The 13,901-nt window shown below is 39.3% G+C and overlaps 1 protein-coding gene across 4 annotated transcripts in view; it reads right to left on the reverse strand.

The window, feature by feature from the left end:
* Positions 1 to 13,901, reverse strand: part of AFF1 (ALF transcription elongation factor 1) — a 236,919-nt gene that overhangs the window by 31,312 nt on the left and 191,706 nt on the right. For all 4 annotated transcript variants that reach the window (XM_047856954.1, XM_047856955.1, XM_047856953.1 and 1 more), the window contains 3 exons: positions 2,979 to 3,033; positions 2,819 to 2,856; positions 634 to 790 (listed from right to left, as the gene is read on the reverse strand). In XM_047856954.1, coding sequence (XP_047712910.1) covers positions 634 to 790; positions 2,819 to 2,856; positions 2,979 to 3,033 — 250 coding nt within the window. The remainder of the gene's footprint in view (positions 1 to 633; positions 791 to 2,818; positions 2,857 to 2,978; positions 3,034 to 13,901) is intronic.

Genomic DNA, 13,901 nt, shown 5'->3' on the forward strand with positions numbered 1-13,901 from the left:
TGTTTATCTTACAGTTTCTCCCAAGGGTGGGTGACAGGCACACACAATTATCCCTGTTTTACATGGAACACAAGGAGCAAGAAACACAGCCCTGGCAAGATCACTTTGCCATCAATTTAATGCATGGCTTTTAGTGATTCAAAAATAGAACCTCTGATGACTTATTTCTAGTTCACGTTCCTGTCCTATGCTAAATTGGGCTGTCTCCTTTTGATTTCCTTAATTCATGCATTCCTGAAATTTCAAAAAGAATTCTCATTAATATTAAAACAGCAGCCTACTGAAAAAAAAAAAAAAACACACAAAAAATGAGTTGTCTTTTTTAATAGAAGGGAAAAGAAAATGGTGTGCAAACATTCTTAATGAGTCGCTCCTCCAAACAACACTAGCCACAACAGAGAAGAACTATCATTTTATAGAAGGAGAGAGAAGACCTCTCTCCCAAACTTCTATTGCCAAATGTTTGGTAAGAAATAAACAGAAATAGCTGGCCCTACGCAGCACAGGGGTAGGAGAGAGTTGCCCCATGGGACAGAACCACTCAGTCCACAGCCAGTGCTGGCCCACAGCAGACTCTAGCCCCAAAAGCAGAATGCTGCCATCCTAGATTGCCTCCTGGAGGGGACACAATACCTCAGGAGCCGGAGTTTCTAGGGGCTCATTCTCTTCGCTGTCACTTGAGCTGCTCTCGCTCTCCGAGTCCGAGGAGCTGTCTGAGTCACTGGTGCTCTCTGACTCGGCACTACTGGAATGTGCTGAGGCCGCGGGTTCTGGAAGCGACTGTGGAGCACTGCGAAGCAACCGAAGACAGAATCTGAAGACACCTCACAAGGTGGATTTTCTCCCTCTTTACTCACACCCCACCCTGCCCTCCAACCATTTTTCTGCTACTCAAAAGAGAGGGCCTTAATAATACCTAACATTACTAAATTGCCGCATCATCCAGTTGAGAGAAAGGCCCACAGTGGCTCAAAAGGTCAGTGAAAAATCTTTAAAATGGCTCACCAAATAACTACATAAATGAGAAGCTTGTGGATATTTTGCTCCTGAAGAACATTTTGAGCTACACAAAATTCAAGTTAGATGGTAGCACTTTATATCAGAAGTTTAGTAAACCACGGCATGGACTGCCTGTCTATTCTTCTAAATAAAGTTTTATTAGGACGTGTCCACACCTGTTATTTAAGTATTGTCTAGATCTGCTTTTATACCACAAAAGCAGAGCTGAATAGTTTCAAAAGCTAAATAGTTTTTAGGCCATATAGCCTAAAACATTTACTTTCTGACCCTTTGTGTTTGCTTTAAATGGGTATAAATTAATCCATTAAGTTATTTTATGAAGTTATAATTAAAACCTCCCTCTGTTCTCTATATGAAAACTAACCGAATGGTAGCCAGAGACTGTTGAATATAAATGGCGCTCCTCTGGAAAGTGGCCTCAAAGGTAATCCAGTCACACCCTTGGGCAGAGTTATAGAAGAGGCCGTTCTTTATGAGTGGCTTAGGATCACCCCCAAATACCAGCTGAAGTAGAGATTAACTACTACAAGTTTTAAGAATAAGGCAAGAATTCTAGTCAGGGAGAAAACACACTGATCACACTGCTGGGCCCATACAGAATTTCATAGCCTATCTTAAAAACTTGTCCCAGATGGGATCAGCCAGGGCAATAAATCAAGAACTATAATCTTGAAAGCCTCCACAACCACCTAAAATATTAAATGATTTATTAAATGAATTTTTTTATTAAAATAAAATAGAGTAACAAAAAAAAAAATACCGAAGTCACTAGTTGAGGTAATTTTAAAACACGCACACTATACTACAAATGATGTAACTGCCTCATATAAAACGCTACATCAAATTTGCGATCCCGTTCTCCCTGGTAGCTGAAGAGCTTCAGCCAGTGAGGATTAGAATGAGATGCACTTTCAGTGTGCTTCCTGCTTCTAATTTATCCCCATCTTTCCTATTTTCTCTTCCTCCACTTTAAAGTTAGGCTATTTGGTCATATTTTATGCCACCAGAAGGTACTGAACAGAAGAGAAAATGAGCAGAGCTTTTGAATCCAGACAATCTCACATAATTACACGATAATTACATGGTCTGCCTCCACAATAACTGTAACGTCACCTGTGTGGCAGGAAGGTTTTTATTGCTGAGCACGTCTCGGAATGGATGACCACATCTCAAGAAGTAAAACAGCTACAGCATAGTTTAACCCTTTGTCCGTGGAAGGCAGGTACCAATATATTAAATCATTAAGTTCAATACCAGAGGAAAATATTGTAAAGACAGTTCAGATAATTCCCACTTCCAAAAACTAAAGCACCTTATTTTCTGAAATATGGCTGCTACTTACAAAGTGAAAACAGTGCCATTTTTCATCACACTAAAATGCACTCTAGGTCAATTTTTTAAAGCAGCTGAAACAACTAGAAAACTCACATGACTGAGAAAACAGGCACTATGGAAAACAATTTCTAGAAATGATTCAGCTTTGTAATTTTTGAAAACAGCAAATAAAAACATTATGCTCCTCAGCATAACTTTTTAAACACTGGTTATATTAATACTGATGAAAGTGATTTAAGCTTATTTTTTTTAACTCTCAAAAAATTTTAAATTCCAACCTGATGATCTAGGTAGGTACAGGGACTTTCTCTTTTATAGAGCTAACAACCTCTCTAGGCTGATTTAAGCTTCCAAAAAATTAAATAGGTACTTTCTTCTAACTGTGATCCTTCACGTCCTTCTCCATGAAGAAGCTATGAAAGCACTAACGGAGAAACGCAAACACTTTGCCCGCACACAATACCTTGGAGGTGCAGATGCAGAAGGAGGCTTCTCTGGGCTCTAGGTATTCACAATAAGGGCAAGAAGGACCAGGAAAAGAACAAAACAACAGGTTAGGACAAGCAGCTGGAAAGCTTACATTTTTAAGGATTCCTGGTATTACGGGGGTGTACAAAACTTACTTGTTCGTTGTCACTGTCCTCACTGTCACTGAGCTGAAGGTCATCTTCGAGCATGCTGGAATGGGCAGGGACACAGACATTGTAGGATTTAAAGTATTGTCTACTAACTTCTTTTAGTATATAAATAGAAAATATGCTTAATGATAAAAAAAAAAACAACAGAGAGATGGGATAGGTATAATTTTTATTTATTCATCAAATGCCTTATTTTTCAGAAATGTTAAGTTTTACTATTACAACGCAGAAACTAGTTTAGTCCAAGCTCCTTACTATCTCAAGACTGAATCTTCCACACGTTCTGAGCATTAAAAGCAGAACTACCACAAGACAGGGATTTGTGACCAGCCTGGAGACTGAAGTTCCCAGGTTTACACAAACAAAACAAACAATAACGACTACCAGAAAAAATATACACAATACATTCTATTTTCTTCAATAGTCTCTAACTACATTAAGTGATTAACCAGTAAATAAGTTAACACTGGATAAGTGAGTATTTGTAAAGTGTTTAGAAGAGTGCCAAGGCACTTAAGTGTTATATGTGAATTCAATATATAGTAAGATATACGAAGCTATCAAGGCCATTGCCACCAAATACTGCAGGTATCTTACATTTTTGTTCAAGGGACATTATTAATATTAAACTTTATTTTTCACCCCACCCACAAATTCTCTTTTGTCTGCTTAAACACTCATTAGTTCAAAGAGTAGTAATATCAATAACACTGTTGTCTAGAAAATATGTTTAACCTTACTGCTATCATTCTGGTGAAAATAAAACCTCAGTTCACTTCCTCAAAGTTATAGTTAATACTCATCTCTAGGTATTCTGGTCTATGATCAACTTCAGTGCTAAGAGCAAACATCAGGGGCACCTGGGTGGCTCAGTCAGTTAAGCTTCCAACTTCGGCTCAGGGTATGATCTCACAATTCTTGAGTTCAAGCCCTGCACTGGGTTCTCTGCTGTCAGCACAGAGACCACTTCAGATCCTCTGCCTCTCTCTCTCTCTCTGCCCCTCCCCTACTCTCTCTCTCTCTCAAAAATAAAATAAAAAAATATTTTTAAGAGAAAAAAAAAAAGCAAACATTATACTTCAATTTAAAAAAAAAAAGCCATTTTCCAGTCCCTACATGTTTATTCAACTCTCAGCCCCTCCTTATCTCCTCCCTCTTACCATCTTCTGAGGATAAAACTACAATCAAAAGAATGTATCAGTAATTAATTGTTTGTTCCCACTTCCCCCAAATTTATGAGCATCACTATTTGAGGAAATGTTATTAGTGAAGGTGGAAAAAAAAAAACAACAAAAAAACCAATCTGCTTAAGTATATAAGAAATGCTCCAAAAAGCAAAATTATATTAGTTACAATCCTTTAGTACTTCTAAAAATACCTCTCCAATAATCTGACCAACAATTTTTTACTGCAAACCCACTAGCTGCCACTGAAGTAAAAGCAGGCATGATTATTTTGGGAATCCTTGGTAAAATCACTCTATTTTCTAACGAAAATAAATTATAAAATGTGGCTCTTTTGTAAATGACCACCTACATGCAATGTTTTAATTGTGCCAAGGAACTATTTTCACCAACAAATGTACGAAAACTATCCTGTGATAAGTCTCTTAAAAAATACAAAAGCTGTTAGCTACTTGTAAATGGAGATGCTGCTCAATATTTATCTAATGACATAAGGCTAGAAAAACACAGACTTCAGATGCAAAACCTGGCAGTAGCTATCATAATGGTGTGTAAGAAAAAAAGTCAGTCAACAATGTTAGTGCTGAAGGGTGGCTTGGCTGGGGTATACACACAAAAAATATAAAAGATATATATATCTTTGAAAAGGTGTAACGCAACCAGAAAAAAAGAAAAAAAAAAAAACAAAAAACAACCTGACAAAGTATATTCAATGTTAGCCACTACCACCAAAACCACAGTTAACAGACCTCTGCAGTTTCTTAGTTATTGGGTTTTGCATAAAACTGATCTGTCTTAACTTCCCAAAATATAAACGATCATGTAATCCAATCACCTTCCCGTTATAAGCAGAGGGCTAGATATTCTGTTAAGCTGTCTGCCTGGCTTCCATGAATATACTCTCCTAAAGTAAGTCAGAAAATATATGTTCTGACCTTTAGCTCTACTTTCTCTTAGGGAATGAAAGGGACTGTGAAAGTGCTGTCCCAGATTCCGAGAATTTCCCCCTCAGAACATTATGTAGGCAATAACAAAGTAGGCCCGCAGGTCTGACACCTAAAGAGATGAGTGGCCTCTGAAGGCAGATTGCTCCAGATAGCTCTAAAGAAACATTCACTCAAAAAGCAATGATAAACCAATAGGCAAACAAAATCTATCACTTACGTAGGATATACTGGTTATTTACACTTGGTATTCCACTGAATCAAAATTCAAGATACGATTTGATGCAAAAAATCAAGATTTTTTAAAAGTAAGCTCTATGCCCAATGTGGGGCTTGAATTCGTGACCCCAAGGCCAAGAATCGTGTGCCCTACCACCTGAGCCAGCCGGGCACCCTGATGCAAAAATCAACATATTATATTGTCAGTGTCTGCCAAAAGTAACCACAGAATCTTCCAGAAACCACAGTTTATTATTATCGCCAGATGGGTAGCTCAACATAAACCAGCATGCTAATGGGGGGAGGGGGGCAGGAACCTCTAAAGTTTTTTTATAACAAACATGTACTACATCTGTATTAAGAAAAAAATTAGGGGCGCCTGGGTGGCGCAGTCGGTTAAGCGTCCGACTTCAGCCAGGTCACGATCTCGCGGTCCGGGAGTTCGAGCCCCGCGTCAGGCTCTGGGCTGATGGCTCAGAGCCTGGAGCCTGTTTCCGATTCTGTGTCTCCCTCTCTCTCTGCCCCTCCCCCGTTCATGCTCTGTCTCTCTCTGTCCCAAAAGTAAATAAATGTTGAAAAAATAAATAAATAAATAAATAAATAAATAAATAAATGAAAGAAAGAAAGAAAGAAAGAAAGAAAGAAAGAAAGAAAGAAAGAAAGAAAGAAAGAAAGAAAAAAATTAACTTGAGGTGCCTGGGTGGCTCAGTCATTAAGTATCCAACTTTAGCTCAGGTTATGATCTCATGGTTTGTGGGTTCAAGCCCCACATCGGGCTGTGCTGACAGCCTGGAGTCTGCTTAGGATTCTGTGTGTCTCTCGCTATCCCTCCCTCGCTCATGCGCTCTCTCTCTCTCTCTCTCTCACAAAAATAAGTAAACACTAAAAACAAAAACAAAAAAAGTTAACTTAAGAACCATAACTAAGTTTTGCCAATATAGAAAATTAATCATGAATGCCATTGTGACTTTACCAAAAAAAAAAAAAAAAAAAAAGAATCTATATAGTTAGGAGAAAATCTAACCTGATGACAGGTAAAAGTTTTACTGTTAGAGATAAAGGAAAAAATGTAAAGGAACCAGCTGCTAAAACCCCGTTTGTCCCACTAACAAGCATGACTGAGGCCAAGTACATTACTATACTGCACTTCACATACCGTATGTAGAAGAACAGGTCCTTAATGGGGAAAATGGCAAAACTAATTATAGCACATCTGGGTGACCACCTTTGCACCCCTAGAAGGGAATCAAATCTCTTAGACCCAGTCTCACTCATACCAGTAAGATCTAGGTCAAGAGAGCATAAGGCTCAAGGGACATACTCAACTGTAAGCTTTTCTGGGGCAGGATCAAGTCATTTTCACCTTCATATCTTCTATATCCAGAACTTGACAGGTACCCTAAAAGGCTGGCTGAATGAACAGCACTGCTTTTGCTGAATAAGTAACAGTACCACATAGCTGTGCCCACTGTGTGATCACAACTCTATAATCACTGCCTTTGCTCACAACCCTATAGGCTGCCTCTCATCATCCCGTCACATTCTAAGGGTGAGGCAATGGGCTCAGAATGGCCACCTAGCTTGCTAGCTGAAGATCATGGGGCTGGTACATGCTGGATCCAGAATGCAAAAGCCATTCCATCTTATAGGACCCCCTTGCTCTGGCCAATAAAGGACACAAGGGCTGGAAAACCTACCTGATGGGATGGAATCTAAGCTTCAGAATCCCCTGAAAGACTTGGATTTAAAAGAAAATAGTAATTATCCTGTTGGAATAAAATGAATGCACTATTTTTCCCTTATGAAAATAAATGAACTAGAACCCTTATATACTTCTAAAATTGGTGAAACAACAAATTTCACTTCCAAACGCCAAGACAAAGCAGTTATTTCAAAGCATAGGACACCATACGGCCTACCGTAGCACTGTTCAGAAGAAGCCAAATACTCAGGTACAGCAACTCTTTGAACTAACACGGAGGTTTAACCACATTTCACATTACTGGTGAGGGAGAGTTTTCACTTAAAGGTTACAAACAACCCTCAAACCCCTTTGTACAAACGCATTCTTCAGGCAGCTGCTCCACAGAGCCGACAGAGCCACGTACAGGTTCCGGCAGGCGCGCTTCAGTGACTCATGGCCCGACTGTTACTGTGCGAAGACACACAAGACAAGCCTTTATTCCTTTCCCATTCCTCAGTACTGGGCTTGCCAAAGACTTCACTGCCAATATTCTGTAACATCTCAACTCAAACCCCAAAACGATGTAAATAAATGGATTTTTTGGCTCAACATTTCCTATGATCACGCCATACGTTTTTTTGGGGAAAGAGCAAGTGAAGGCAAGCTCACGGTAATTAATAAGTCACAACCCTGGTATTAGGTGTGTTTAAAACGGTAAGTAATACTTTTTCGAAACCGCTAATGAACACGTGAGAATGTGTAAACTTGAACAATCTCACAAACTTAAAACTGATTTGGGAATAGGACGGGTGATGGAGTGCACGGAAAGAGAAAGAGGCTGGGCTCCAAAGTGGACATACATAATTCTTCGAATCTAAAATTCAATCAGGCTGTGATTCCTTTTCTGGTAAAGGGCAGCAAAAAGGACTGCAAAATGTTTTGCAGATGATGGAAGATTACAAATTATGAAGAAGGTTCCACGTACACTAAATGAAAAATCGAAAAAACAAATCTCAAGCAGCTGTGACACTACATCTAAGGGGAACTCTCCATAAATGGTGACAGTATTGGCATTACTCAAATTCATGAACTATGGGAGGTTATGGACAAACAAGATTGAGGGGAAAGTGGCTCAGTACATGATCTACTGTAGTAATTGAGGTTATGGCTGATTAAGTAAAAATTGTCAGAGGTGTAAAAGATGATTTAAAATCCATGGAAGAGGTGAAGATTATCTGAGGTCACATAAGGATGTGAGAAAAATTACAAGAGTATAAATGAAGGGAAATCTGAAGTAAATAATAAGATTAAATCAGTAAATGTAACATGGGTGCCTGGCTGGTTCAGTCAGTACATCACATGATTCTTGAGCTCAAAGTTGTGTGTTCAAGCCCCAAGTTGGGCAGAGAGATTACTTAAAAAAAAAAAAAAAAAAAAAAAAGTATGACATAAGATACTAGTGCAAGAATGACCTACTGGACAACCAGGAAGAACCGGGAAAAATTACCGCTGAAAATCCTAATATTGCTTATTGGGGTGCCTGGGTGGCTCAGTTAGTTAAGCATCCAACTCTTGATTTCAGCTCAGGTCATGATCTCACGGTCGTGAGTTCAAGCCCCGCATCAGGCTCTGCGCTGGCAGTGTGGAGCCTGCTTAGGATTCTGTCTCCCCTCTCTCTCTGCCCCTTCCCTGCTCATGCTCTAAGTAAACATTAAATTTAACAAAAAATATTGCTTATGCATATATTTAATCAAATATATGTGTAATATTTTTTCCTTCCACATTTACTCTTAGTACTTACTATATGCCAAACCCTGCTCTAGACTCAATGGATACAACTCTAAGCAGACAAATTCTATTTTGTGGCACTTACAGTCTAGAAGAAGGAGATGAACAACTAAAATAAATACTTTTCCCTTATGAAAAGGGAAATAAACAACTAAATATATACTTTTTCAATGGGTAAAAAGCCTATGGAGGGAAATAAAAGAATAAAGATGGGTTCAGGTTCCTTTTCTACATGGGGTAGTTAAAGAAGTCTGCACTGGTAAGGGGGTGGCGTCCATTGCACAAATAGAGGGTAGAGTGATCAGGGCACAGAAAATAGCAAGGAGGCCAAGGAGGCCAACGTGGCCACAGTGCAAAGTACACCAGAGTATTCAGGAAGAGGGGTAGTAAGGGAGGGTAGAGAGGTAAGTTATCAGAGGGCTTTGGAGGCCCATGCAGGATGAGACAGAATAGACATTCTTATGGAAGTAGACCACATCTTGTTCATTTAGTAATAGCCCACCATCCCCCAGTGGGTGGAATGTACAAACTGCCTTTAGGGCTAACAGACTCTTAGCAAATTAAAACATTTTATTCAATCTTTCAACCCATGTTTAAATTAGTCTATGGTCACTTACTGCAGTAAATCAGCAGTTATGATCCAAAGTGAGACTTGAATCGACCTTCATGGGCTCCCTTAAAACCATGTTTTTGCATATGCAAAGGAACTACTTCAAAGTTGTCACCCCAAGTAAGAATGACTTGCTGATGTTTTCAAGTGGCTTCAGAGCCTGCTGCAAAATCTATCAAACCCCTTTAGACGTGGCAGGAGTTCTCTGCCTCCCTCTCTCATCATTCAGGCTCCAGATCAAATGTTACCTCCTCTGAGAGACCTTTCCTGACCTCCCTCCCAAACATCTCACCACCACCCAAAAGAACTCCTCCCTGAGCCTGTCACTATCACATCACCAAGTTTGTATTACGTGCCACCCGCATTAAGTTACAAGATGTGGAAGACAAGAATTTTGTCTTATTGGCCACTGTTTCCAAGTCCCTAAAGGAGCACCAGGCACACAGCATGTGTTCACTAATTATGCACTCAATGCATAAATGGAAGCAATTTTTAGAAATATCTCCAAAGTCACCTGGAGCCAAGCCCTCAGAATAAGATTTATATAATTGGGGTCTAAAGCATGTTAAATAAGGAGAATCATTTTTCTTTTGTAGAAGAAACTCATTTTCCTAACACTTACCTATTATACAACAGACAAGCGATAAATTTATTCTTCTGGTCCATTTTATTTATCTTTGGTCTAAGACCAAATATAGCAGTATATTTTATCCTAAAGGGGCACTCCCAAAGTAGTTTAAGCCGTGGCTGGATCATTTGGGAAAATTCAGCTCCAAGGTGAAAACTTTGAAGAGGACAATCCTCTAGCACCTTAGTATTATTCTTATAATTATTTGAAGTATGCTTCATTTCATAGCCTCATCAGAATATCCCTTCAATATTATGCAAGTTTCCAGCATGAGCTTGTATAGAATGTTAAGTCAAATATTACCCTCCAAGGGATTCAAGAATATCATCTACTAAAGCTAGAAATCTAAGAGTTAAAATGATTATTCCAAGAGACCATAATTCTACCAGGTGCTGGTCACAGCACAGTGCAAATGAGGAAAAGAGGTGATTCTACATTTGGGAGTTTCAGTATTTTCTAAATATTGGTTTAATGTGCCTGAGGGACTGTAATTCTGAAATAAGCAGATTTTTGTAAAATACGGCACACCAAGATTCTTTTTGTTTGCTTTCACTTAAGAGTAGAAATTCTTGGTGGGCAGGGCACCTGGGAGGCTCAGTTGGTTGAGGGTCCAACTCTTGATTTCAGCTCAGGTCATGATCCATGGTCACGGGATGGAGCTCTGTGATGGGCTCACGCATTGATTGTGAAGCCTGCTTAAATTCATTCATTCATTCTCATTCATTCATTCATTCATTCTCTCTCTCTCTCCCCCTCCCTCCCCCCGCCCTGCCTCTCTCCCCAATTTATGCTCTAAAATAAATTTTAACACAAATTTTTTAAAAGAAATTCTTTAATACTCCATTTTATAAATTCTCATTTCTCTATAGCATGGCTAACATTAACTCCTTTTTTAAAAACAGCTATATTCCATGGGGCTCCTGGGTGAGCTTCCAACTCTTGTTTCGTCTCAGGTCATGATCTCACAGTTCAGGAGCTTGAGCCCCGTGTCAGGCTCTGGGCTCTATCTGCCTCTCTCTCTCTCTCTGTCCCTCCCCTACTCATGCTCTCTCTCAAAAATAGACATTAAAAAAAATAAATTAATTAGAATAAATAAATATAAAATGCTATAATCCTTATTTGCTTTCATTTTACAATTCTACCTTTTCTCCTGAAAACTAACACTTCTTAAAATACCTAGGTAACTAAAATAATTATGAACACCAATATCCCCGAATTCATCAGACAAATTGGGAATGAATATGAAGCGTATTCTTCTCTAGCAACACCTGGTCCTGAGTACTGAGAATTATCATTAAAAATTGGCTCTCCATTTACATTCTGTGATGCTCAACTTTAATGTAGTCCTACCAACACATAAGTGACCAGCACAAATATTTGTTCTTTGTTTTGAAGAACTGTGAATAAGGCCATAGGAGTGTGACCTCAGTGACAGATAATTTATAAGCTATGCACATTAGGGTGATTTCTACTACTTCTTCTGAAATGTGTTATCAGCAAATAGTAAAAACAAAAATAATAATAATTTCCTTAGGCCAAATATGATTTAGATGAACTGGTACAGATAAGCCACTTCTTTAGACTTCATTCTGGGACATTTCAACTGTCAAATGTCCTGAAGTGATGATTTTATATTATAATAAACTGATAGAATAGGTTTTCCCTAGTTCTTTTACCAAGATATTTAAAAACCAATAATGTTTTGAGCAAGAGATGAAAACTCAGACTCACTTAAAAAGGAATCAGACTCTTCCCAGCTTTTATTAACTTTGCACCATTCCTTTTTGTCAAACTTCCAGGACCATCCCAATCCCAGCCTTCATATCCAGATATTCTCCTCATGTCAGAAGAAACTTCCCATGTGAGTAATAAAAATTTCAAATTGCTAAAGTGGTTAATTTCTGCCTCTTAGTCCCAATAAACACTGATGATTTTGGAAGCGGAACCAATAAAAATAAAGGAGGACACCTTCTAGTAAAAACTTGCGATTTGAAGGTAGGGTAGGAAGGGAGAAAGAAGTTAGCATGGTAACACCTATTCAAGTGCTTTGTAGTTTCTAGAATAAACACATGATCTCTTTTGAGAGGCTGACAAAAAACAATGACACTGGTCAACTATATCTGGCTGTACAACAAGGGAATTATAAAAGGACATAAGTGTGTAGAAGAAGGAAATACAATAAAACCTTGGTGTGCAAGCATAATTTGTTCCAGAAACATGCCTGTAATCCAAAGCACTGATGTATCAAAGTGAATTTCAAGAACCACTGGCTCAGTTGTGATCATGTCACGTTTGGCATCATGTACTACTCATACTGCAAGACATCATTCATTTATCAAGTTAAAACTTATTAGAAATGCTTGCTCGTGGGGAACCTGGGTGGCTCAGTCGGTTAGAGCGACCGACTTCGGCTCAGGTCATGATCTTGCAGCTCATAAGTTCGAGCCCCACATCCGGCTCTGGGCTGACGACTCAGAACCTGGAGCCTGCTTCAGATTCTGTGTCTCCCTCTCTCTGCCCCTTCCCTACTCATGCTCTGTCTCTGTCTCTCAGAAATGAATAAACGTTAAAAAAAAAAAATTAAAAAAGAAAAATAAAAAAGAATATTTGCTCGTGTCGCAGAACATCATAGACCGAGTTACTCGCAATCCAAGGTTTTGCTATACCTTACACTTTGCCTTGGGAACTCAACAGATCTAAGCCTTAGAAAAGGATTCCAAAGTCAGGAGGCCTTAAATCAATACCACTTCCCCTAAATTTAAGGGCAAACAGCGCTAACATCATAGCTATTCACTCCCTAGCAAAGGTTGGCAGAAGGAATTCATCATTTGAGAGTTTCAACTTCAGAGATTAAAAAGTAAGGGATTCAGCACATATTTCTTTCACACCTACATCCTTCCACCACCTAGCTAATGGCCCCCGCTGACCTGCCCTGCTCCCCACCCCAAGCCTGGACAGATGTTAAGAGTTAATACAGACTCTCCACAAACTTATTCTCCAGTACTGGGTCACTCTGTTTTCCTTTCACATGCACTACTCCACTTTTCTAAGGATTCCAAAATATTTGCGACTGAAAGAAAAAGCATTAAGACCTGGATTGATTTTTTTAAACCAAAGTACAAACGACCCCAAAATTAACATTTTTTTTTTTCCTGACATTCAAAGTACATTAGGCCATCCCTCTGGTACTCTGTGTGCCACTCAAATCGTTTAACTACATGTCAAAGAACCTTAATGCTGACGCTAGATCAAATTAACCCGTGGGCACTAACAGATGTGACATACTAAATCTGAAACTACGACTGCACTTTACAAGTTAATTGGGACACTGAAGTGATTCCTTTCCCCCGAGGTACATTTGGCACTTATCGATACCACCAGCCCCACCCCCATCCAACCACAGCCAGACCACCCTCATTATTCTACTGAGCCTGGGGACTACGTTCTCTCCTATTTCATGCTTCCTTTTCCTCTTCACCTTCCACAGGCCCTGCTTTCCTCCCCTCCTTCAACCTATCAGGATCATAATAAATATTCTTTCCTACGTGATTTTATTTCTGGCAAATGAACAGTTTTACGAAGAAAGCACTATGTATGTCACAAGACAGAAGTTTACCTGCCATACACTTTCAGGCACCTCTGATTTCAGTGGTTTAACTCGGCAGGAGAACTGCCTATTCCTCTGAGGAGCAAAACTGTCAGAGAAAATGGTCTACTCAACTACCCAAGCCTGAAAGCTGATGGAAATTGGTGTGGGAAGCTGTAACTTTGGCCCGCTCAGTCTGAGGCGGCCTAGCCTTCAGGCCTAGCTCATACCAGAGTTGCCTTTTTTCCTCTACCCCCAGGCCCAG

Source organism: Prionailurus viverrinus, chromosome B1 (genome assembly GCF_022837055.1).
Source record: "Prionailurus viverrinus isolate Anna chromosome B1, UM_Priviv_1.0, whole genome shotgun sequence".
In the NCBI taxonomy this organism is placed as follows: Eukaryota; Metazoa; Chordata; class Mammalia; order Carnivora; family Felidae; genus Prionailurus; species Prionailurus viverrinus.